At 36.8% G+C, this 22,796-nt stretch overlaps 1 protein-coding gene across 1 annotated transcript in view; it reads left to right on the forward strand.

The window, feature by feature from the left end:
- Window positions 1-22,796, forward strand: part of GUCY1B1 (guanylate cyclase 1 soluble subunit beta 1) — a 41,507-nt gene that overhangs the window by 12,285 nt on the left and 6,426 nt on the right. The window contains exons 3-10 of the mRNA XM_030239287.2: window positions 3,608-3,708; window positions 4,719-4,837; window positions 9,136-9,333; window positions 17,863-18,093; window positions 18,472-18,588; window positions 19,410-19,543; window positions 20,239-20,436; window positions 22,120-22,357. Of these exons, the coding sequence (XP_030095147.1) occupies window positions 3,608-3,708; window positions 4,719-4,837; window positions 9,136-9,333; window positions 17,863-18,093; window positions 18,472-18,588; window positions 19,410-19,543; window positions 20,239-20,436; window positions 22,120-22,357 (1,336 nt within the window). The remainder of the gene's footprint in view (window positions 1-3,607; window positions 3,709-4,718; window positions 4,838-9,135; window positions 9,334-17,862; window positions 18,094-18,471; window positions 18,589-19,409; window positions 19,544-20,238; window positions 20,437-22,119; window positions 22,358-22,796) is intronic.

Here is a 22,796-nt window from a genome sequence, read left to right on the forward strand (position 1 = left end):
TATTTGTAGAAGAAGCAAAGAAATTTTTGCCTGCATGAGAAGTAACTGAGAAGTGTAATCCCCTGCAGGAGTAAATACTTACTTTGACAAACTTTCTAGAAAATTTTGCTCAACTTAATTTTTTTTTTAATGGGAAATACATCAGTAAGGCTACAGAGGTGATGGCTGCTGAGTGATCCAAAGCATCTAGAGTAAACTAGAAAAAGAATAGTTAAAATAATTAAATGGAGTAGGATGAAATAACTGAAATAACCAGTGGTGATTTTAAAAAGTGGTGGCTCAGAGAAATTTCAAGTATTGAAGAAAAACTTTGACAAAATAAACTAAAGACAAATAAAATAAGAAAACTAGAAGCATGGCTTGGCACAGAGAAGTAAACAAACAGGAAAAGTTCCAGTCAATGTACTTGGAAAAACATGCAAGAAGTTTTGAAAGAGATACCAACATCATCAGACTGGGTCAATTTTTCATAGAGAAAATTCTCACACAGAAAAGCTGTGTCTACTGAACTGTGTAAGTATGCAGTGTTTTTGAGGATGTTCATTGCTTTTCCAGATGTGTGTATTATCCTTTGTGGTTTGGCTCAGATCAGAGAGACTAAAAGAAAGCACAGCATGTATCAGAGATGTGGGAAAGTTTGTTCACCCTTTGCAAACATCCCTCCAAACATCCCAGGCTGGCTTGTTGTTACATACCATGTTATGAGAACCAAAGAATCAAGATGGTTTTCTTTTCTCATATTCATTTCAGTTCTGTTCTTAGGAATTGTAAACTTTACCTTCTTGTCCCTGAATGATCTCTTATGTGTCAAGACATCATTTCCCACCTCTCTTCCTGCTTAAGATCCTGCTTAATTAAGGTTATTACAATATTATTCATGTCATTGGATGGAGAATGATGTTTCTTTTAGGTGGAATTATGAGGCATATTTAGTCACACCTCCCCTATAGCCTGCCATATTTCTTTAGGAAAATTGCACTGCTTGTGTTCAGTTCATCATTCTTAGAGTGAGTATAAAAATGTTAATGTCAAGTAAGAGTTTCAATACTTCCAATATTAATAAATAATATATTTTTAAAAACCAGTATTGTGTAATTTTTGGACAGTGGGATGAATGTGAGGAGCAAGATTAAAGGAAGATGAAAAGGAAAAAGAAAATAATGGGGTCCAGATATCCATTAAGTGAACAGATTATCAAAGACTGATGATTACAAACTGGAGGGTTAGATGACAAGTCATTTCACTTAGGTCAATAAAATACTGCCATATGAGATGGGAATCAGTCCTTCCCAGCAGTACCATTTGCCATCTAGCAGTTTTAAGATCAACAAGAGTACTTAATTCTCAGACCTCTCCCCATTGAGTACCTCAGGAAATATTTCTTTTTCTATGGATGGATAATTCCACTACATCTGTAAATGCTTGAGTTGTTCTGCAGGCAAAATTATTTTGTATTAATTAACTTCTAAAATCAATGACACCATTTTAGGAAATTAAAACCTGAGTTACAGTCAAAGAATTTGATTTTAATTTATGGGTGATTATGTTATGATAATGGAGAGAAAGTGTTTGATGTGAAAGAGGATGCAGGATTTTACATAGTAGATTTAGAATTTTACTTTTTATAGGTCTTCATAATTCCTCTGGTGACCAAGAGAAATTCAGAAGTTAGAAATACTGGCTCTGTAGGCTTGAGTCATATCTCAAAGAGCATTTCTTTGTATTTACTCAATTTACCAGTCATACTCTGGCAAAAGCTCTTTATTACCATGGTGCTAGTAAATAATTGTTTACTCACTGTCCTCTTTAATTTGTACATTAGAAAAATAATTATACTACTACCAAGTTGAGGAATGTCTTGATTTGCATCCCTTGTCCTTAGAATTTTTTAAGAACCTACCTCATAATCTGCCTTTTTTAATAGTTTTTCTAATTCTGAGGGTATTTTTCTGAAGAGCAACATCATATACTGATTTTTATTTTGTTTTTGGTGTGACGCAAGATGTGATTCAGTAATTCACTTTAAGGCTGTCTCTTTGCCTTTCTTTTGACTTCCTGAAATGAACTGCAGCATAGAGATACATTTAAATGAAAGGGTATAATTTCTTTTTAATGAGGTAGCTGTGACCTTCCACCTGCAAATATAGTAATGATGCCGTGATCATATTAGTTTTGCTGAGCCAAAATATATTCCAAGTACATCAATTAGAGCAGGAGTACTTACAAATATCTCCTCTTTCATCATTATTTCTGCAAAGCACACTATATTAAGAGTCATAGTAGGCAGCACTATGGGAGGTGAACACCTAATTTAAAAAAGCATACTGAGAAAGGAGGCTGTGCTCATTTTCCAGACGAGGACTTCAACAAACAGGGCACGACTTCATCAGGGAACACAGCAGGCCTCTCTGCACATCTCCTCATTTGCTGAAGGAAAATTTGCAAGGGAAATAGGAGCAAATACAGAATACTGCTGTACATGAAACTGGGCAGAGACAGGGCCATATCCATTGGCATGCTCTGTGCACAGCAGGACCAACCCCATGGGCAGCTGCCTCTTCATTGTCCTGGGGTCTGCCTGTCCATGGAGGTGCTCCCTGTCCACCTCCCAAGAGCTGGGACTCAGCCACTCCTGCAGCACCAGTGGCCTGGCTCCTGTGCTGTGCAGACAGGGTAAAATAGGGAGGAAGGCACACGTGGGTCCTCCCTAGTAACTCACTTGTGCCAGATGCAAAGCTTGGAAGGCACGACAGTTCATTCATAGTCCGGGGATCAGCTTGTCTTGCTCAGGAAATAATACAGCCTACAGATTTGTGCTGCCTTTTGGACAAGCTGCTGACTTGATGTTCAAGTTGAAGAGAATAGTAAAGGACCCGAAAAACAAAACAGTCATTTTGTTTTGGTTTCTTACTTAGTGTAAGTGTGCACAGGACTTAATGAGTCTTGTCTTAAACCTCAGGTAGAGAGTTGTTTCCTTTAGTAGAGAAATATATATTTTTATTGTGCTTAAGCAAAGTGGTGACATTTTACACGTGAGAATCGGTGTGCGATGTGAGAACAAGACCTTGCAAAATCCTAGCATCCTTTTTCTTCCTATCTGCTTGGCATGTGCAGAATTCTGCAAAAAGATGTTTTGATTTGGTACCTGCATGTGTATTTTAAATTCCTCTTTAGACATATGTGCAAATGGTTGTTAGAAACATCCCACGCCTTTTGTAAATAAAGTGTAATTAAATTGTGATGGAATGAAAAAGCAAAAGTGTTTAAAGAGCCCATCATGGGCTGCATTATTGGATAGTCTCTTATTTTAAAATGCAAATTGTGTCTTTAATAGTACAGCAACTTCTTTTTGTCGTTATTAGTACAGCAACTTCTTTCTGAAGTTCTGTATTGAAAAATCATGTTTATTTTCTTGTAGCTAATTATTATTTTCAGAACACTTGTGGTCTGAAGTATTTGTATTGTACACTAATGACTTGTATATGGAACAAATTTATTTCTAATTTTCTGATTGAAATAACTCTACAGACTTATTTGTTTTAAAAGACTTTTATCCGTATGGTGCTTTTCCCTCAAGCAAAAAGATTTTATTCTGTTTTCTTTTTAGGAAGGAAGCACAGCTGGATGAAGAGGGACAGTTTCTGGTCAGAATAATTTACGATGATTCCAAAACCTATGACCTTGTTGCAGCTGCAAGCAAGGTCCTTAGTAAGTAATGCAGAGATCTTCTTTACCCATTCATCACAAAAAAGGTAATATCCTCCTGCCCTCCAAAAATGTGCAGCAGAGAGGAACAGGATTTAGCACAAGGGAATTGAAAACAGAGTGTTGGTCAGAGAATTTTTTTTTAAATCTTAAGAGAGAGAATTGTATTTCTTTATTTCTCTAAGAAAAAATTTATTCTTTTATTGCTTGAAATGATTTTTATAATTTTCAAAGTATTCCATCTTAAACTGAAGATCCACACAACATGGGCAGTGTAACAAGCAATTGTGAAGTAACAACATCCTGCTGCAACTGCAAGTTTCAACCACTGCTGCAAGAGCAGTGAATGATTAAATGAATGAATAAATGAGTGAATGAATGAATGAATCCTTGATCTCTGCTGAAGAACAGTGCTGAGTCACAGAAATGCTTGTGGCATGGACACATTTCATTTACTTGCATATCAGCCATTGATTTGGGTTGCATTCATTTTCAATCATTGCAGCTCTGGTCTAGAATTTAAAAGGTAGAATTATGCCCATCAGCATTATTTTATCTGCAGCCCCAAGTGTGCTATGAAATTGTTCTGCATCAGTAATTAGCCAAGAATCTATAAGACTGATGACTGTAGTGATGTTGAATTGGAGCAGCTGATGTGGTTTCATGCTATTGTAAATTGGAATTAACTCTGCTGAGGCGAGCACTACTAACAACCAAGTTCCTTTATTTTCAAGAAGTGATTCATTTTTCTATATCAAAATCTAAATGCTATACATGTGTGAAATGCACAGTGTGGTGAAATAATAATAGCAATTGGTAAATCTTAATGAAATTCCTGTACTGGGTGCTCTCTATTTGCCATATGAACCCTGAATCTTGCTTTGTTCCTAATCTACTGGATCTGGGCAGTGTTTAGGTACTGTCTTTCTTGTTTATGAATGCAAGAGTAAATAAATAAGTAAGTGCATGAAATACAGTGTTTGGATTGAATCCTATTTTTCTTTTTTAACTAGATTTAAATGCTGGGGAAATTCTTCAAATGTTTGGGAAGATGTTTTTTGTGTTTTGTCAAGAATCTGGTTATGATACAATTCTACGTGTCTTGGGCTCAAATGTCAGAGAGTTTTTGCAGGTAAGAATTTTGTGCAAAATTGTTTCAGATACCAGACAGAATTGTTGCCTAGTCAACAGAAGTTTAATTTGAAATTCCAAAGAGAAATTTGGAACAGGAGTATTCATATGCAATAGATTGCAGGGGTGGTCTGTGTTAAGTGGACTTACCTTATTTATTGCAATAGAAAATGTGATCTTCAGGTTTTATGATATTTCTTCTATTATCTCTGACTAATTATAGATACTGGATATTTCTAATAGTATGTTATGTACAGAGCTAGGGCTCATAACAGCTTATCTCTTAAGATATTATCATTCATCCATGGACTAAGGGTGGGATACTGCAGAGCAGCATTATTCTGCACTATAACCACAAACAAAATGAAAATTATTCTTTAATAGCATGGAATAAATGTAGGGTCTTCTCTAGAGTGTTACTTCTAGGTGTAGAAAAATGGCCTTTTTGTCACCTGAAGATTGTTCACTTCTGTAAGCACTTTGTAATTAAGATTTGTGATCTACATGAATCTTGGAGAGAGCTGTGTACTGTAATGAGGTTAAAAGAATTAATCTGAATTAAAAAGAATTAAAGCTAACTATCAAAGTTTTTGATTTTGTCTGAATATATAGGAGCCTCTTGTCATCTGTACCCTGAAATCTCTCCAGCATTAAGGGAAAGAACAGAATCATACTTTGCTGGATTACTTGAATATTTTCTTGTGTATTTCACTGCCCCAAAACCTGCATCATTCCAGAGCATCCTAGATGCAGTCAACCCAGACTTCTTGTACAAATCCCACAGACTGTAGTTGCTGGACAGAACAGGGTATGTGGATGTTCCAATATATCATGAGCAATCTGTAAATCACTATGGGATGTGACATCCTTTATATTTCATAGCTTCATTCCCAAGCTGCCTTCAAAGCAAGCCTTCAGATACTTTGGTTTTATACAGGATTAACTTTGGTTGCTCTTGTATTGGCTAGAAAGAGAGATTCCATTTGCTTTCCCTTATGCCCTTTTCCATATAATATACTTCTCCTTTCATTCCTTACCATGTGTGCTGTGGAAGGACTGGACATGTTTGTTATACCACCAAACATCTGTAAAAGTGGAAACAGCTTACATTTATATTATTCTAATGGCAATATTTTAAGTTGCTTTGTTTGAATTTCAGTGTTAACAGATGACATTGGCTATTATATACTTTTCTAAATGTTAACAGTACTAATGTACTAGTAGCTATGCCAGAAATGTACTTTTTAGCTTTTTATTGCAATGGAAAATCAAGAATACCTGTGATTTATTACTTTTACATCTTCCAGCAGTCATATTAGGTCAGGAAACTACTTTATATACCTGTTACAAAAATAGGTTCAGATTGGGTTTAATGTCCCAAACTTTTCTCAGATTCTTAACACAAGAGAGTTCCAAAAGGTGCTTCTTGAAATGTATACTGAGTCCAGGATATACACAAAATAATTGAGAACAGCAACTTTTTAAAATATATAAAAATAAATCTCACATTTATATTCCATTTCCTTTGACATCTCAAGAAAATTTCGTTTATTCGTAGTTGAAATACAGGTACTTCAAGCTTCATGAAAGAGGAAAATAAAAAGGGCAACTAAATCAAATATTTATACTTTATGTGAAAAACTCAAGCATGGACAATTTGCTAATCATGTTGAAAGACACTGTGCCAGAGAGAAGCAATGTGAAAAGAGGTACCTCCTAAGAAACCCAAAGTGTGCTTCTATGTTCAGTTTAGTGGCTTTCTATTGTATGAAAATCAAAGTGGTTAGTTATCTCATTTAAGGAATTGTTTACATGGCTATTTAGACTTTCATACTTGCAGTGCTTTGAAATTAAGGGGATTAACTCCTCTTAAAGATCAGTTTCCAGGTGCTGTGTACCACATAGCACTGAACAGCACATTTTTGTATTTCAGGTGCCAACCACCATGCTCACTTTTAGATAGACCAGGATAAGCCCCATTTAGTATGACTGCTTGTTCTTTCTTGGAGATTCCCTTGTGGTCCCCCATGGAGCTGATAACTGTTCTTCATAGCTCTGGAGTTGTTCTTTGGTCCCACCACAAGCTCTGGCATACATCTGAGCAGTTTAGGAGCCAAGAATTCAGGGAGAGAGTTTAGCCTATTATAATCTGTACCTGACCTAATCTCTGGCTCACAGCAGGTGAACATTCAAGAAAAAAGAGATTTGTTCTTTCAGAATCTGCAATATCAATTTAGAATGTGTTGAACACAACAAAGAAATAGGAGTTGGAATAACAATGACAGTGTCTAGGTCTAGGAGTGATTTCAGCTCCATGATCTGGAAAAACTCCTTGGTTATGTGTCGAAGTGAGTTTTGAATACAGTAAGTCCCCCACTCTGGAAGATTAGAGAGTAAAAGCTGAAGGACACATCACATGGACTTCACCTGTGACACTGCTTTGATAGAGTTGGCCATAAACGAGTGGAAGGGTGGCAAAGTGGTTTTGCAGAGTGGGGCTATTTCCAGTTGTCAGTCACATTTGTGCCAGACTTAAATGTTAATACTTAGACAACCATTTTACAAAAATTCTGTCCTTGACATTGGCTGCTCCCTGTTTGAAATTCTTCAGCTGGTGACTGTGTAACTGAAAGATTATTGTCTTTTCCCACGTATCTCCTTGAGAGTTTTCTCCAAAAGGTCAATATATCCCAGCTGTTTCTGAGACATATCTACTGAAACTACAGCTCTGCATCCATTGAAGGAGATGGTGGGGCAATCTTTCAGAGCCAGTCATCTCTCTTGCTCATTTCTCATCCACACTCTTTTAAAGCAGTCTCTTCCAATTTCATTGTCTTGAACCCTGCAGAGTTCCTACAGAATTTGCCTTCAAGCATTATGTTTTTTTGTCAATGCCCACTAACAGCTGGAATGAATTGACACTCAGATTGTTGCCTCTTCATGTTCTAATTTGGAGATGTTGATATAGCAACAAAAACATGAATTTGAAACAAGCTGAAAAACTGAAGGAGGAAATTCCAGGCTAAGTGCATCCCACGGAATTCATTGCTAAGAGTGTCATGTCTGGAGGTCTCCAAGAGAAAAGGCAGCTGTTCAAGCACTTCACAGCTCACATGAAATCAAGTTCAGTGTGCCTCCACAAATTTGATGATCGACAGATGCTCATGAAAGGTGGAGAATTTCCCAGACAGCACATTGAAAATATTTTCACTTCACTTCCTATGTTGGCAGAAAACAATATGCAAAGCCTGGTGGTAGCAGTCACTTGCAGGGCAGTGAGAAAACAACATTTAAAATATGCAGCAATGTTCTGGACTTAAGATGTAAAGAGTTGTATGAATTTTACACCATAAATAAAAAAATTGTGGGTTGCAGCTCTATCCTGCAAACTAGGTTTCTCTTTCTATGTTAAATGTACAGTAAATAGCAACTTGGATCCTTGATAATTGCTTCACAATCAAAGTTGAATCTAATGTTGTGTTTTAAGTGTGATTTTGATCTCGCTGTTCTCTTTAATATCCTGATTAGGTATGCCTATCAGTTTATAATTGAGCTTTCCTCTCCAGATCACAATTTGTCTGGTTAAAATTTAAAGTTAAATATATGAAATATCTGGGAAAGTAGCAGGGAAGAAAAAAGATCTCTGCCCTTTCTTGAAGAACTTTTTCTGATAAATTATTACAGCAGCTGTGTTATTTCTATTTATTTTGTGGAGTTTTTCATTTATTGTCAAAAGAAAAGATACATTTGAGTTTGATCTTTCAAGCATTTAAATCTTTACTTTAAAATTTGAACTTTGTCAGGCCCTGTAAACTTGATTTTATGGTGTCAGAACTAGGCTTTTTCACTGATAATAAGGACAAAGATTTATGCTTGTTCAGACATGCTTATTTGTATTTGGCTCCTGAATTAATACTTGAAGAGGAGATTACAGAGACAAGAATAGGAAGGAATGAAACTGGATGAGTTACCAGATTGAGAAACACACAGAAGGTCTTTAATCATCTAAATGTTTCAAAATACAGCATAATCAAGCACGACTCTTACTATCTGGAGTAATTTATAATAGTCCTTATTTTTATGCCATTCATTGATCAAATGTTGCCATGGTAGATATAAAACATTTTGGGCTACCTGAAAAGCCTGCTGTGATGGCAGTTCTACAGAGAATAAGGCAAATGTGTAGAAGTATGAGCAGTAGGAGAAAGGGGCTGTTCAGATTGGACAAAATATGTGCTTACTTTCTGAATAAATAGTAAGTGAATGCCTTATAAGCATGTTTTTAATTTCTACTTCCAGAACCTGGATGCTCTGCATGACCACCTCGCTACTATTTACCCGGGGATGCGAGCCCCTTCCTTCAGATGCACTGATGCAGAGAAGGGGAAGGGACTCATTCTGCATTACTATTCTGAAAGAGAAGGTCTGCAGGATATTGTCATTGGCATCATCAAAACAGTAGCTCAACAGATCCATGGTACAGAAATAGACATGAAGGTAATGTCTGAAGCTATATACTCATTGCAAATTTATGTCAATAGGAAAAAAATAAGAAAACCAAAAGTGAAGTGATGCAAACAGTAGTTTTCACTGTTGATGTCTTCTGTGAAGAAGAGGCATCAAGGCATCAGCACTGACTCTCAGGAAGAGCCATCATTATTTGTGTTGCTTGAAGGACACAGCTATGTGCTGAGAAGGCCAGCTCTAATTGGCAGGCAGACCTGACTGGGAGCAGTACAGAACAATATCCCCTTATTCAGAAAAGGATTGTAAAGAGGATGTGTAAAGAAATTAGATACTGGCTCATTTGGGTTGCTTTTTTCCCCCCTTTATTTTATGTTTGGCATATATTTCTAACTGTGTTTTCTCTGAGAACGCAGACATTTCCTCTTTTTCCTAAATTCTTCATCTGTGTGCAGACTGTGAGGCTGATGTGCATTGATGAGACCTGGGCAGCAAGCAGTGTTTTCCTCCCAGCCAGCATGCAAGGTTCTTCCCAGAAAAAAAGATATGTTTGTGGCTTCTTGCTGTCATTGCAGGGAAATGTGACTGGATGTGCACCTAGAGCCACAGAAATGAAGAGAATGTTCCTCAGTGACAGAGTTAATGCAATGATGTGATTGCTCTGTCGCTTGTGAAATGGGAAAGAGGCTTCTTATTTGCCCATACAGAGCAACAGAAAGATTTAATTGATCAGGTCTTGCATATGTAATAGTATAAAATCAGAGTTTGATCCAAGGTGTAAATATATGTGGGGAGAGAAACAAAAAATGAAAGCTTTTTGCTATTAGAAATATTGCAACTTATATGAAGGTTTTTTCATCAAGTAGAAAAGAATCTAAGCAGATACACCAATCGTTCTTTGGGTTTTTTAAATATTCCCTAGTTATACTACTTTTCTGGCACAGTTTCATTATATGCTTGCTGAGAAAATCCTTTCATTATTTTATCACAAAAACATGATCTTGCTCAGGTAAGAGATTTGCAAGCAATCCAATGACAAAGGTTTTTTTACTGCTGTATCAGAGTATTTGTCTTTTAGATTTCCTGTTCTAAGCTAGCTCAGGTTTATAGTAGATGTCTAGTGTGGTGATATACTTGTGTCTTTGTTTGGATTCTCTTTTGTAGAAAACCATAGTTCAAACTTTGCAGCAGGTGTTAGTAATCAGATACAGAAGGATACAACACAATCAAAACAATCCTCTTTTTAGATCCCTTTTTATTTGAAGTGTTGAGACAGACAAAGAGGACCATGTTGGAAAGTTGGCTGCAAAAGTGCTGAAGCTGTTGCTTGACAAGCATTTCTTTTGGTAGCAGCTTAAGCAGTCCCTGTTCTCTCAGTGCTCAGGTTTGTCCTTCAGCAGCTTCTTCAGCTCTGCCTTCCAGCTGGTGTCAAGTTATAAAATAAACTACACTGAGGAAGTGAACTGGTTTCAAAACAACAGGGTTTCTTTTTTTGGATTTTTTTTTAAATCTTCATGTGTTCCTTTACATGGCTTAATGTTCTGTCTCTCAGAGGTCCACACAGAGGCAAAAGTGATCCATGGGGCAGAGGAGAAATCTTTGTTGTCCAAAGCAGCTAGCAGCACAAACTTTTGATGAACTGTCCTCTCAATCTAAGGCTATTTGCTGAAAAAATTGTATTAATATCCATCTTGATTGTCTCACAAATAATAAATGTTCTAAAGAGGTTTAAATATTTATTATGTATTTTCTTCTTGTTTTAATTTAACTGGTTTAGGCTTTTCTAGAAATTTTACAGTTGTACTGTAAGTAAATCAGTATTTAATACTAGTAGTCAAACCTACTGTAAATAATTGCAAAGCCTAAGTTAAATCTATACTATTCTTCTAGACTGTCTGAAGTAGAAGCACATAGGTGCCTAGAAATAGTATTAACCTCTAAACTGAAGAAAGTTTATATTGTCTTATTTTGTCTGTTACCCCAGTTTTAAACTTCTCCCTGTTAGAATGTACCCTTAACCGTGATCATTTTCATGCCTCTCCTGATTAATAAAGCCTGTGTCTTGACATCTCTAGGACATTGCACACTGCTGTACTCCACAGGTACTCAGAAACTTTAGTGGTAGATAAGGAGGGAATTTATTCTCTAAAAATGAAAAAAAAAAGCTGAAATTTGGAGCTTATCCACAGACACTGAAAGTTTTCTTCCCTTACTCCACAGGTCAGGAATGGTATGGAGTGAAGGTTTTAAAGTGAAGTCTGGCATTGTAATAACTAGGTAGCTTCACTGTTCAAAATATTGAGAATAGGAGAAAAAATAGACCAACTTCTTTCATCTCCATTCTTTGCCTAATAATTTAATGAGTTAATGCTTTTGCATTTTAGTCTGTTAGCAATGCATTGTTTGACACAGCACAGCACAGGAAAATAGTGGAACTGCTTTTAACTCCTTCAGGTTTTGTGGACCAATCAGTGCCTCTACTGTAAAATTATTGGTTTGAACCTCAGTTAGAATTTTGCTTAAGGAAGAATGGGGTTTTTTTTGAATCTGATAAAAACCTCAGTGCCTAGCTCAAAGTTTCCAATGTTATTACAGGAGTCGCCTTTGGACTTGCAAAAAAAGATTCCTGAGTTGTCCTTTTAAATTTCCTTATCCAAACCAACACAGGACTGACTTAGTAAGTCCTGCAGTTCTCTTTATATTAATAAAATGTTGATATCTGAAATTTGATGTTTAATACTTCATTATCCACTTTTCTTCTCCATCTGTTTTGAACAAATGCTTATATAAATCTGTTAGAGAGAATACATTCTTCTAATTCTGTATTTTCAGGAAACTTTGAATTTGTCTAATGTATTACAAGTGTCTGTATAGGTGGTAGCAGAGATTAATTGTTTTTGATAATGCTGGTTTTGTGTCATTAAGTGGTTAGACTTTGTTTCACAGATTACAGAATGGCTGAGGTTGGAAGGAACTTCTGGAGGTCATTTTGTTCAACCTCACCTGCTCATGGCTGGCCTCCTAAGGCCAGTTGTTCTGGGCCATGCTCAGACATCTTTCAGCTACCTCTAGGAATGGAGACTCTGGAAATTCTTTGGACAACAGGTGCCAGTGCTCCATCTCTCTCATAGCAGAAAAGTGTTTCCTGATGCAGAGACAACACATCCTGCGTTTCAGTTTGTGCCCATTGCCTCTTGTCCATCTGCTCTCCTGGCTGAACAGTGCTGGCTGTCTCAGCCTGTCCTCTTCTGAGAGGTGCTCCAGTGCCTTGATCATCTTAGCAGCCCTTCCTAGAGGGAGTGGACTCTGTGCCATAGCTCTGTATCTCTCTTGTACTGAGGAGCCCACAGCTGGACACAGCACTCCAGGTGAGGCCTTTCAAATGCTGAGGAGAGGGGAAAGATCACCTTCCTCAGCCTGCAGAGAAAACCAGCTAATGATCGCAAGAGGAAACTACATATTAAAGAACTATTGTTCTTGTTTTGTCTCACATTGTTTCTGTTGGTGGAGAAATAGCTGAAGAGAAAAAAAGTTTTAATTTTATTACCCTTCTTCAGTCTCACACAGAACAATTTTGTGTGTACATATATATCTATATATATCTCTATATATATATCTATATATCTCTATATATCTATATATCTAAAACCATACATCTTCTGAAATAAAGTAGGGCCTCCTTTTCCAAAATGGTGTCCTTTGGGAACATTCTCTTTTAACATCTAGAGTATGTGTGTGCAGAAGGAAAGGGGGAACAGGGTTGGAGGGAAAGTGTAATTTTGTTTCTGTTAGATGTTGTTAGCACTGAAAGGAAACCAATTTGTTTTGAGCTTGGATTCAGAATTCTGGTTGAATAGTTCAGGAAAGCCCAAGTTGACATTACTGATTAATTAGTTCAAATCCAATTTTCGTTATCTTCTCTGATTTGGTAATCCACTTTTAGTAAATAGAGCTAAGACTAAATCATTTTTGCAGCCAGGTATTGTCTCAAAAATTGTGGCTGACTTTGTGTATGCGCTGAGAATGTTCATGTTCTGCCAGTCTCAGTATGAGAACTAAAAAATCATCACAATGCTTGCTGGTGACAAACTTTGTCATGAGATCTCTGTTAGCAGCCTACTGGATATGCCTTCTCTTGCTTCTCTTGTCAGAGGTTGTTTGTATATAAATGAGGGTGACCTGTGAAGGTGAAGTCAGGACAAGGATTCCCTCAAGGCTACTAATGATATGGTCAACAAAGAGTGTTGTGCATAATCCAGCAGAGCCCAAAAATCTGTTGGGAGAGCAGATTTCTGCAGTTCTGTTATTTAAGAGCAGACTATCAAAATCTTTTACATAGGGAAGATGTTTTACAATATAAAATGAGAAAAGAACAGGGGAAGTCCTTGACAAGATGGTCATTTCAGGCTTACTAATGGCAGTGTGAAAAAACAAAGTGAGGATGTGACCAGCTGGAGAGCTGATCTAAGACATACTTGGGTGCTTGTCATGGAAGACAAGCAGTTCTGGTCCACACATTACAATGCTAACTCTGTGTGAAGATAAGTCAGTCATGGAGCATGATCAGACTCTAATTTTGGCACTGGGGCAGCTGTAAACTTCACTATCTCCAGGCACAGGGGTTTGGTGAAGTGAGACAGTCTGCTTTGAAGCCAGCTGTCAGGGACAGATATCCCCATGGTTCTATCTTTGGGTATGCAAAACTGAAAGTTTTCCAGTTCCATTTCCGCAGTGAACTCCTTTGTCTTGGTATCATTCTGAAGCAGCTACAGTGAACTTTGTTAAGCAGCATTGCACAGTCAGTTTTGATCAGAGGAGATCAAGAATTTCATGCTGTATTGGCCTCTAAAGGGCAAAGCCCCCCTGTTTTTGTATTCATTTTCACAATCTCATCAAAAAAGAACCCTGTCCAAGGACATTCTATCCTGCCATGCTGAAATACGAGTGTGTCCTGGGGATATGCTCAGATCCACAGAATTGAGTCTTGTAGACACGTAGTGACAGCTTAACAGATAGCATGTGCTCATTATATATTCTGTATCACAGCAGTACTTCTTGATTTAATATCTTGTGTGAAGCTCACCAAATACATTAAACCACACTCATTTTAAAATAAATTTTCTCTGAATTGTTATTCCCTGAAATATTGGTGTTACTTTTCACTTGATTAGGCAAGGACAAACTCTGAAGCTACATCTCCTGGAAGGCACAGGCAGGTTAGCAGTTAGATGTTATATATTCTCTTTGAAAGCAAGAGAGTGATTTCTCCCTTAAGTTTTAACTGCAGTTACTATGGTGATTGAGCTCTTAGACATTGTGAACTGATGTCACTTCACCAGCTAAGACTGCAGGGGGAGGAAGAATTAGACTTGATTGCTGGCTTTGTTGCTTTGTGACTGAACTTTGATTTGTCAAGCATTTATCAGAGACTTCTTCAACAATATTTAAATGATACTGAAATTGTGTGGCTTGCAAACTTTGCTTGCAGAATGATAAGTTCTATTCTATAACAGTAGATAAGTTATATTCTACTTAAGCTTAGCAGACTATCTAGGGCAGGTCCTTATGCCAAACAAATACCTGACCAGTTAGGTTGGATCTACAGGTGCAAGGGTGAAGGAACAGAATTTAGCATCTTATGTTAACAGTCAGAAGTGCTTATTTTGAGTTTGCTGACAAGGTGGATGACGTAATGAGATAGGAAGATTAGATAGTTCCTAAGTTGTGTGAGCAGAAAAGACATAATGAAATTGCATATCTATTGGGAAGTTAATTAGGGATGCATCAGTAGATTTTGTAGCCTGAAGAGGGGTATGATTAAAGCATCTGTTAATAAGTGTCTGTGCATGAATGATCAGAATAAAATTGCATAAACCAGCCGTGTCCACAGCATATCATGTTTACAGGAATGTGCTGCTGGCTCTGTGTCTGTCTTGTAGGTCTGACACATGTCCATGTGTTTGGCCTGGTGTTCATTTGCTGCACTAGCACGTTGCACTAATGCAGCAAGCATTTCTAGATGCTCTGGAGTCTGGTCAAAAATAGTGTTTCAAATGAACTTGAAGATGCTTGGGAAATTTGCAGCTTTTCACTGTTACTGGCACAGTTCTAATCTATAAAGGTTAGGAAAATAGCACAGCATGTGTGAGGACTGACTTTGTCACTGTGTGAGCTTGTAGGATCTGCAGAGGGTCATGGCTCAAACTAGCTAGATGTCTAGGAAGCATGTAGCAGTTCTATTTTTATAGGTAGTTTATAGTTTATAGTTTTCTTAATCTAAGCCCGAGTTTTGTTTACTGATGCATCATTCATTTATAATAAATGAAATAAAACGGGAAGTTATTAAAGGAACCTGTTAAATGCTGTGTTGTAGTAGGAAAAAGTCTGTAAGTACAGGCTGGTAACAGAGTACTAGTGTGTAGTGAGTAAGATGGCTAAAGGAGATAGTATATCTGGAAGGTGTTGTGTTGTTAATATAAACATTTCCTTAAAAATTATTAGCTTCTTTAAAATCAGCTTTGCTGAATTAAGAAGGTTTTCATCCAAAATATGCAGGGTTTTTTTCCGTTTGTGGCAAGAGCAACACTTTTAGATCCAAGACTGGAAATAATCTGAAATCATAGATCAGTTCTAGAGATAAATCTTCACAATTTGGGAAAGGTTTCTGTGCATAATCTCAGCTATCTCTGGCCATAGTAATGGTACTGTTAAAATAAAACCTTTTGGACTGGGAGTGTGCATGAGTAATAGAAAGTAAGAACTAAGACTCTTAAACTGCCTTCTGATAATCTTCAGTATGACCACACTCACAATTTCAGGGATAATGATTTAATGGAGGATGTGGAAAACTTTTAAATTCTGAATTCAGAGGAAAACTAGGTGTTCATCTACTATGTTCCTTTCTCCTAGACAAACCCACTTAATGTGTTTTCCTCAGATGACCACCATTTATATTTTCTGAGGTTTACCCCTTATTATGTCATAATTTCCCACTTATCTTTGTCATACACTGAGATGTGGATTACTAGTAGAGTTTTTGAGGCACTTAGGTTTTCTCATCATCATTATTTGAATTTATTTGTACATCCAGCTTTGGGTACCTACATTAGCTGATAAATTTAGCAGGCTGATCTTTCTCTAAGTTACTTACATAAGCAACAGAAAGAGGAGAATAATGCAGCACACAGCTATAGAGCACCTAAATCTAAACTGTCCTCCAGAATAGCCTCTCATTCCTTCAAATGAGCAGTCAATTTGTAGATCAAAGAACATTGTCACCTTAAATTAATCATCAGTTAACAATAAAATACTGTTTTGTTGTTTACAGTCCTCCATTTGTTTAGGAGCAAATAAGGGCATCAGCACTCCCTAGCCCATCAAGTACTATTTTTGGCACTTCTGGAGATCAAATATTTAATAAATCTAACATCTTAGGGATCAGTTGCAGTGTATGTGCATATCTGTTCTGTTTTCAAATTGTAACTGTTAATCTCTGTGGTTAAGGCTATGTGTAAAGGGCTAAATCAGGACGCTTTAAAAATTTTATGAAATTTTTTTTTTTTTGCTTCAGTGACTTTAGGATCAGAGTCAACATGAAAGTAGAATCAGGTGGAACATGTTCCGGAAAAAAGCTGCTAAACAATACTATGTAAATAGAATTGTTCTTTTCCAATCATTAAGTCTAATTAAATTTGAAAAGAGGTGGATTTAGCTTCTCAGGGTAAATGATGTTATTCTACTAGTTATTAGCTGAAATTGTATTACCATACATGACTCTCGCTGCAAACAAAATGATGCCTATTAATTTCATATTTTTTACTAACTTTGCATAAAATTACTGAAGAGTGTAATGCTATGTTAAGGACACCTTTTTGATATTCCACTGATGTAGATGATTCTAGTTTTGCTGTCATTTCCTTTAATATGGAATTAAATCTGGGCTCTGTAGCCCAGAAAAGATTGCTTTGGTTTTGTCTGTTAGCTCAGGTCTTGCAGTCTGCTGGAATGGTAAGGGCTGTACATCCTAACATGTGCTCCATCCACTTTCCTTCTTGCTGTCAGTGACACACCCACCCTTTTAGCACTGTTTAGTCATCACTAAACAGTCAGCACTATTAGCTGTTGTGTTATAGACCTTGCAAACAGCTTTGATCAAAATAAGGATTCAGGGGTTCTGTGGGACTCAAAGCTCACACAGGTTCGTTTCAGGGGAAGGGCCCACCCTATTTTCTGGCAAGAAAAAAAATCAAGCTCAACCTGAGTCTTGACTCCTCATTTCAGGATTTGCATTTCACTCAGGCTTAATAAATTGTATTTGGGTGATCTTCAATATGTTGCTCTTGCAGGCAGCAGCTGTGGCTAAGCAAAGGCATAATTATTTACCTGTAATTACAAAGACTGTGAAATCAGAAATTCTTGTTAGAATACGGTATTTTTCAAGATGTGAATATAATTCTTGAATTTATCTTTCTCTTCTAAATACATTCCTGTCTCCATAGTAGCACTCCAGTTACTAATGAGTAGCAGAGTTTTCAGTTTTTCATTATTTCTTCATTTCTCTAGGTTATTCAACAGAGAAATGAGGAGTGTGACCACATTCAATTTTTAATTGAAGAAAAAGAATCAAAAGAAGAGGACTACTATGAGGACCTTGACAGATTTGAAGAAAACGGTACCCAAGAGTCTCGCATCAGTCCCTACACTTTCTGCAAGGCATTTCCTTTCCACATCATATTTGACAGAGATCTGGTGGTCACACAGTGTGGCAATGCTATATACAGAGTCCTTCCACAGGTTAGATGATTCTTATGCATGAATAGCCATAGGAAATTCATAGTGATAGATGCTTCACAGGTTAGTTATAAAGATGAAGATTCTCTGTCTAATAGCATTCCAGTGTAAGTGTATAATATTGACTAAATTGTGCTTCTCTTGTTAGAAAAAGGACTTAAAAATAACCTAATTCTACAACAGTTTTGTTCCTTATGGTCATGTCCATATGCAGGAAGAAAATAATTTTAAAACCTTGTTATTCAGTGGAGAGATGCACAAATTCTCTTCTATTCAGTATTGTCATGTAAGAAAATGGAATCTAACTGCTCTATGTATATTTTTATTATAAAGCATAACAGTTGGGTTTTTTTCTCTTTTTTCTGTTTTTTAATATTCTAGCTGCAGCCAGGAAATTGCAGTCTGTTGTCAGTTTTCTCCTTGGTCCGGCCTCACATTGATATTAGCTTCCATGGGATCCTCTCCCATATCAATACAGTCTTCGTACTGAGGACTAAGGTAACTAGACTATATTTTCCCAGCTTTTCTTTAAGGAAGTGTGCTTTGGAGAGATAAGAAGTGCAGAAGGCTCAGAAGTCTTCAGAGAAAATTCTCTGTAGTATGCCTAGACCTTTTTGAGTCTTGAGCCAAGAGAGAGTCCTGAATTTGTGAATAGCTGTTAAGCAGGGTGTTTTATAGGAATGGTGAAGTAAACACACTGCATGTCTGATGCTTTCTCTGCAAGGGGCCAGTCTAGTTTATGGTGTTGTATCAAACCAAATGTAGAGAGGTAATTACATTTAGTTTACTTCATAAGAGTGTGGGAAACAAATATGAAATGTGTTCTTGCTTGAGCTCATATGTTCATACAAAGGTCTGTGTCCTGTTCTCTGAAGATGGAAGGAGACAAGGTGTGTGATACGAGCAGATGCAGTGTGTAGAGTAACACCTTCTACATCAAAGATCCTTTTTATTTAAAGAAAACCGTACCTGAGAGAAACCAGAATGATTTCTTAGAGATGATCCCAGGCACAGATAGAACTTCACAGAGTAGGCAATACTATGGTCAAAGCTATTGTTAAGGAACAGCGTGGAGAAAAGAAGGAATTACGAACAGGAATGTAAAGAAGGATACCATGCTTTGTGTCTTCAAGGTGGCAAATTGTAGTATTAAAATAGAGACAGTGCATGGTGTTCAAATGAGAAATTAATCAGGGTTTAATGTAAGCTGTAAGTCTATTCCAAACATTCTGACTGCCTTTGTAGTGAATGCACTTACATACTAGGCCTGGTGCATAACACACCATTGCCCTTACACAGTGGTGGCTTTTCATCACCAGGAGGGGCTGTTGGATGTGGAGAAGTTGGAGTGTGAAGATGAACTGACTGGCACAGAAATCAGCTGCTTACGCCTGAAAGGGCAAATGATCTACTTGCCTGAAGCAGACAGCATTCTCTTTCTTTGTTCACCAAGGTACTTCAAACCTAGAGAGTTTTATAATACTGATTTTCATTTAAAAATTAACTAACTTTAAGAACACTTATGAGAGTAGTACTACAGAGACTAATTGGTTCAAGTATTGATTTAATTGGTTTTGATGTGTTTATACTAAAAGAGGTAGAAGCATTTAAACATTGGAACTTGACTATGTGTTAAATACTCAATACAAATATTGGCTTGCTCTGGCCCAGTTTGTACAAATGGTTATTCCTCATATTCCTTTTTTTTTTTTTAGCAAGTTTTATCTTTTGTTTTTTACTCAGAGAATGCTAAGATATGTGGCAATGATTTGGTTTTCTATGTGGATTAATGGATTTTTTCATTAGTTTTAATGTAATAGATTGGTGATAAAGTGATTGGAATGGAGGATGGAATGGAAAGATTCTTTACATGATCTCACTTGGTGTGCTCAAGTACATACATTTGATATGCTCATGGAACTCTTCCTGAGAATTCTGTATTTAAACACAAAAATCAAGAGCTGTGGGTTAAAATGAATAATCACAAATAAGAGGTTTCCTAGGAGGGATATGTTGTACAGCTCATCACAAGTTCAGAAGCTTCATCTTTCTACTGTTATTCAGCAGACTGCTGTTTTTTTGAGCTTTAAATACTCCTTTGGCAAGTTTCATTTTACCCATATTATTTTATATTCCTGTGCTTTGCAGTGTGATGAACTTGGATGATTTAACCAGGAGAGGTTTATATCTGAGTGATATCCCGTTGCATGATGCTACCCGTGACCTAGTTCTTTTGGGAGAGCAGTTCCGAGAGGAATATAAACTGACCCAGGAGCTTGAGATCCTCACCGACAGACTGCAGCACACACTGCGCGCGCTGGAGGATGAGAAGAAAAAGACAGACACGTAAGAACCAAGTCCCAATTTTGGGCTGAAACACTCAAAGCAATATATTATTTATAGCTGCTTTCTTTAAAGAATAAGAGAATTTGTAAGGAATATCAGAGATAATAGGACTGGTAATTTTGGAGACGAGAAAGAACACTTAATAGGGTATTTCTTTATTTAGATTGTCAAATGTCACCCACAGTCTAGGCCATTATATGCCTAGACGTTTTGATGACTCCCTCCCTGACAAGAAAAGTTATAAAAAATGAGCTGACAATTCATTTTTACTTGTGAATTACCTAAAATTTTGGAAACTTACATGCAGTCACTGTAGCGAAATTGAATTTGATGAATGCCCAAGTGCTCTTATTTGACAGAGATCAGTAAACCAACTTTTTTCTTTCTGGCACAGGATAATAGAACAGAAAAACATATCTTATAAACCTTGAAAACAGTTTGTGTAAAACTGAAACTTTGCAATAGCTTAATGCTATGAATTTGATGTAATAGTTACTTGTAGAAATAAATTTGGGTTTGTCTAGATACAAGTACATAAAAATAACACATAGCAGTAAGTGTGCATTGGGCCCTAAATCCAGTACTACAGATAACTATAAAGTCAATTTCAAATGTCATTAGTCTATGGCATTTCACCTCAACAATGATTGGCAAATTAAAAAGCTTGTAAAAGTAGCATGTAGTTCACGATTGACTCTTATTTATAAAACACAGTCCCATCTCTGTAATAATTCTATTGACAGATACATTTTTTTGTATAATGGAGTAATGGAAAATATTTTAAAAATACTTGAAAAGGATGGACAGGAGAACCAGAGAAAATAAAGCCTAAGGAGTATTTTTTGTCTTCATTCCTGTTGGCTTACTTTATAAAGTCATTTTATCTTCAGGAATTCTTCCCTTCATGGCAGCTGCTGGAACAGATAGTGTCACTTACTGTGTGATGTGCCAAAAGTATTCACTAATTATAACTCAAGTAGTGAACTTGCCAAAAATGCAACTAATGAGGGACTGTGCAGGAGGCTGTGTACAAAATGCAGTTCAAGATCTGTGGAACAGTCAGAGATCTTCAGGAAAGAATTGGACCTTAAGATAGGAGTTAGATAGTTGAAGGAAAACACATGAGAATAGGGTGAATTTCTCTGTGTGTGATTGGATTTTATTTGCATAATTTATAATATGAACAAATGTTAATACATCATATGGACTATTAAAAAGACACTCTAGACCCTAAAACAAGCGTGCTCAACAGAGAGGAAGGATTTAGAAATGCATGAATTGATCAGAGATGGAAAACTGTTTGATCTCTTTTTGGTCTTTTTTGCAGTTTTTATGGTTCTGTGAGAAAAACCATATTATATGAGCTGAGGATGTGGCAGAAAGAAGTAAAAATGATCCAAGACACTACTAACAAATCATGTCAGAAGAATTAATAATACATGTCTCATTTTGTTGATAATTTAGATGTATTAATGTGTTCTAAGTGGTATGCTGATGTAGATCACTTCCTGTTTTCCAAATAACATATTCTTTATTAAACACCTTTTCTGTTGCTTGTTGATGGCAGGAGTATGTTATAAACTCTGTGGGGGGTAGGAAGTTAATATGTGAAGAGTGCTGCTGTAAACACCTTTCTCCAGATTCTCTTTTTTCACTTTTGCCTTTCTTTCCTTACCTGTGTAGGTTGCTGTACTCTGTCCTGCCACCATCAGTGGCAAATGAGCTGAGACACAAGCGTCCTGTTCCAGCCAAGCGCTACGACAACGTCACCATTCTTTTCAGTGGCATTGTGGGATTCAATGCCTTTTGTAGCAAACATGCCTCTGGAGAGGGAGCCATGAAAATTGTCAATCTTTTAAATGATCTTTACACAAGATTTGATATTCTGACTGATTCACGAAGGAATCCATTTGTTTATAAGGTAAGCATAAGATTTTTTAAGTATCTAATCCGTTACTTTTCTATAATTTACTATGCCGTCATTCTTTCCCAGTCTTCTTGGATTTTAGGCTTTTAAAAAGAACCAGCTAATGTTTTCAGTCTGAACTGTGTTACCTGATATTAGATAGCTACAGAAGAGTATTTTGGTTATCTCTAAATGTCTGAAGGAACATAAAGTGCTAAATTGTCATCACGAGTTCTGGAGTCTGGACATATAACTGTACTTCCACATTTAGCTGATGTGAACTCATACAAGCCATTTGTGGTTCTTTTGACCTTGTGCTTTAAGTTCTTCAGTTCTATTCCTGGGTCTTGTAGTTGTAAATTATGACTTACTATTCAGTTACTCAATGTGACTTTCATTCCTTCATTCACTTCAGGAGTGAGGTGTAGTTGCAAAGGTGGCTGGTAGCAGGAAG

Source organism: Serinus canaria, chromosome 4 (genome assembly GCF_022539315.1).
Source record: "Serinus canaria isolate serCan28SL12 chromosome 4, serCan2020, whole genome shotgun sequence".
In the NCBI taxonomy this organism is placed as follows: Eukaryota; Metazoa; Chordata; class Aves; order Passeriformes; family Fringillidae; genus Serinus; species Serinus canaria.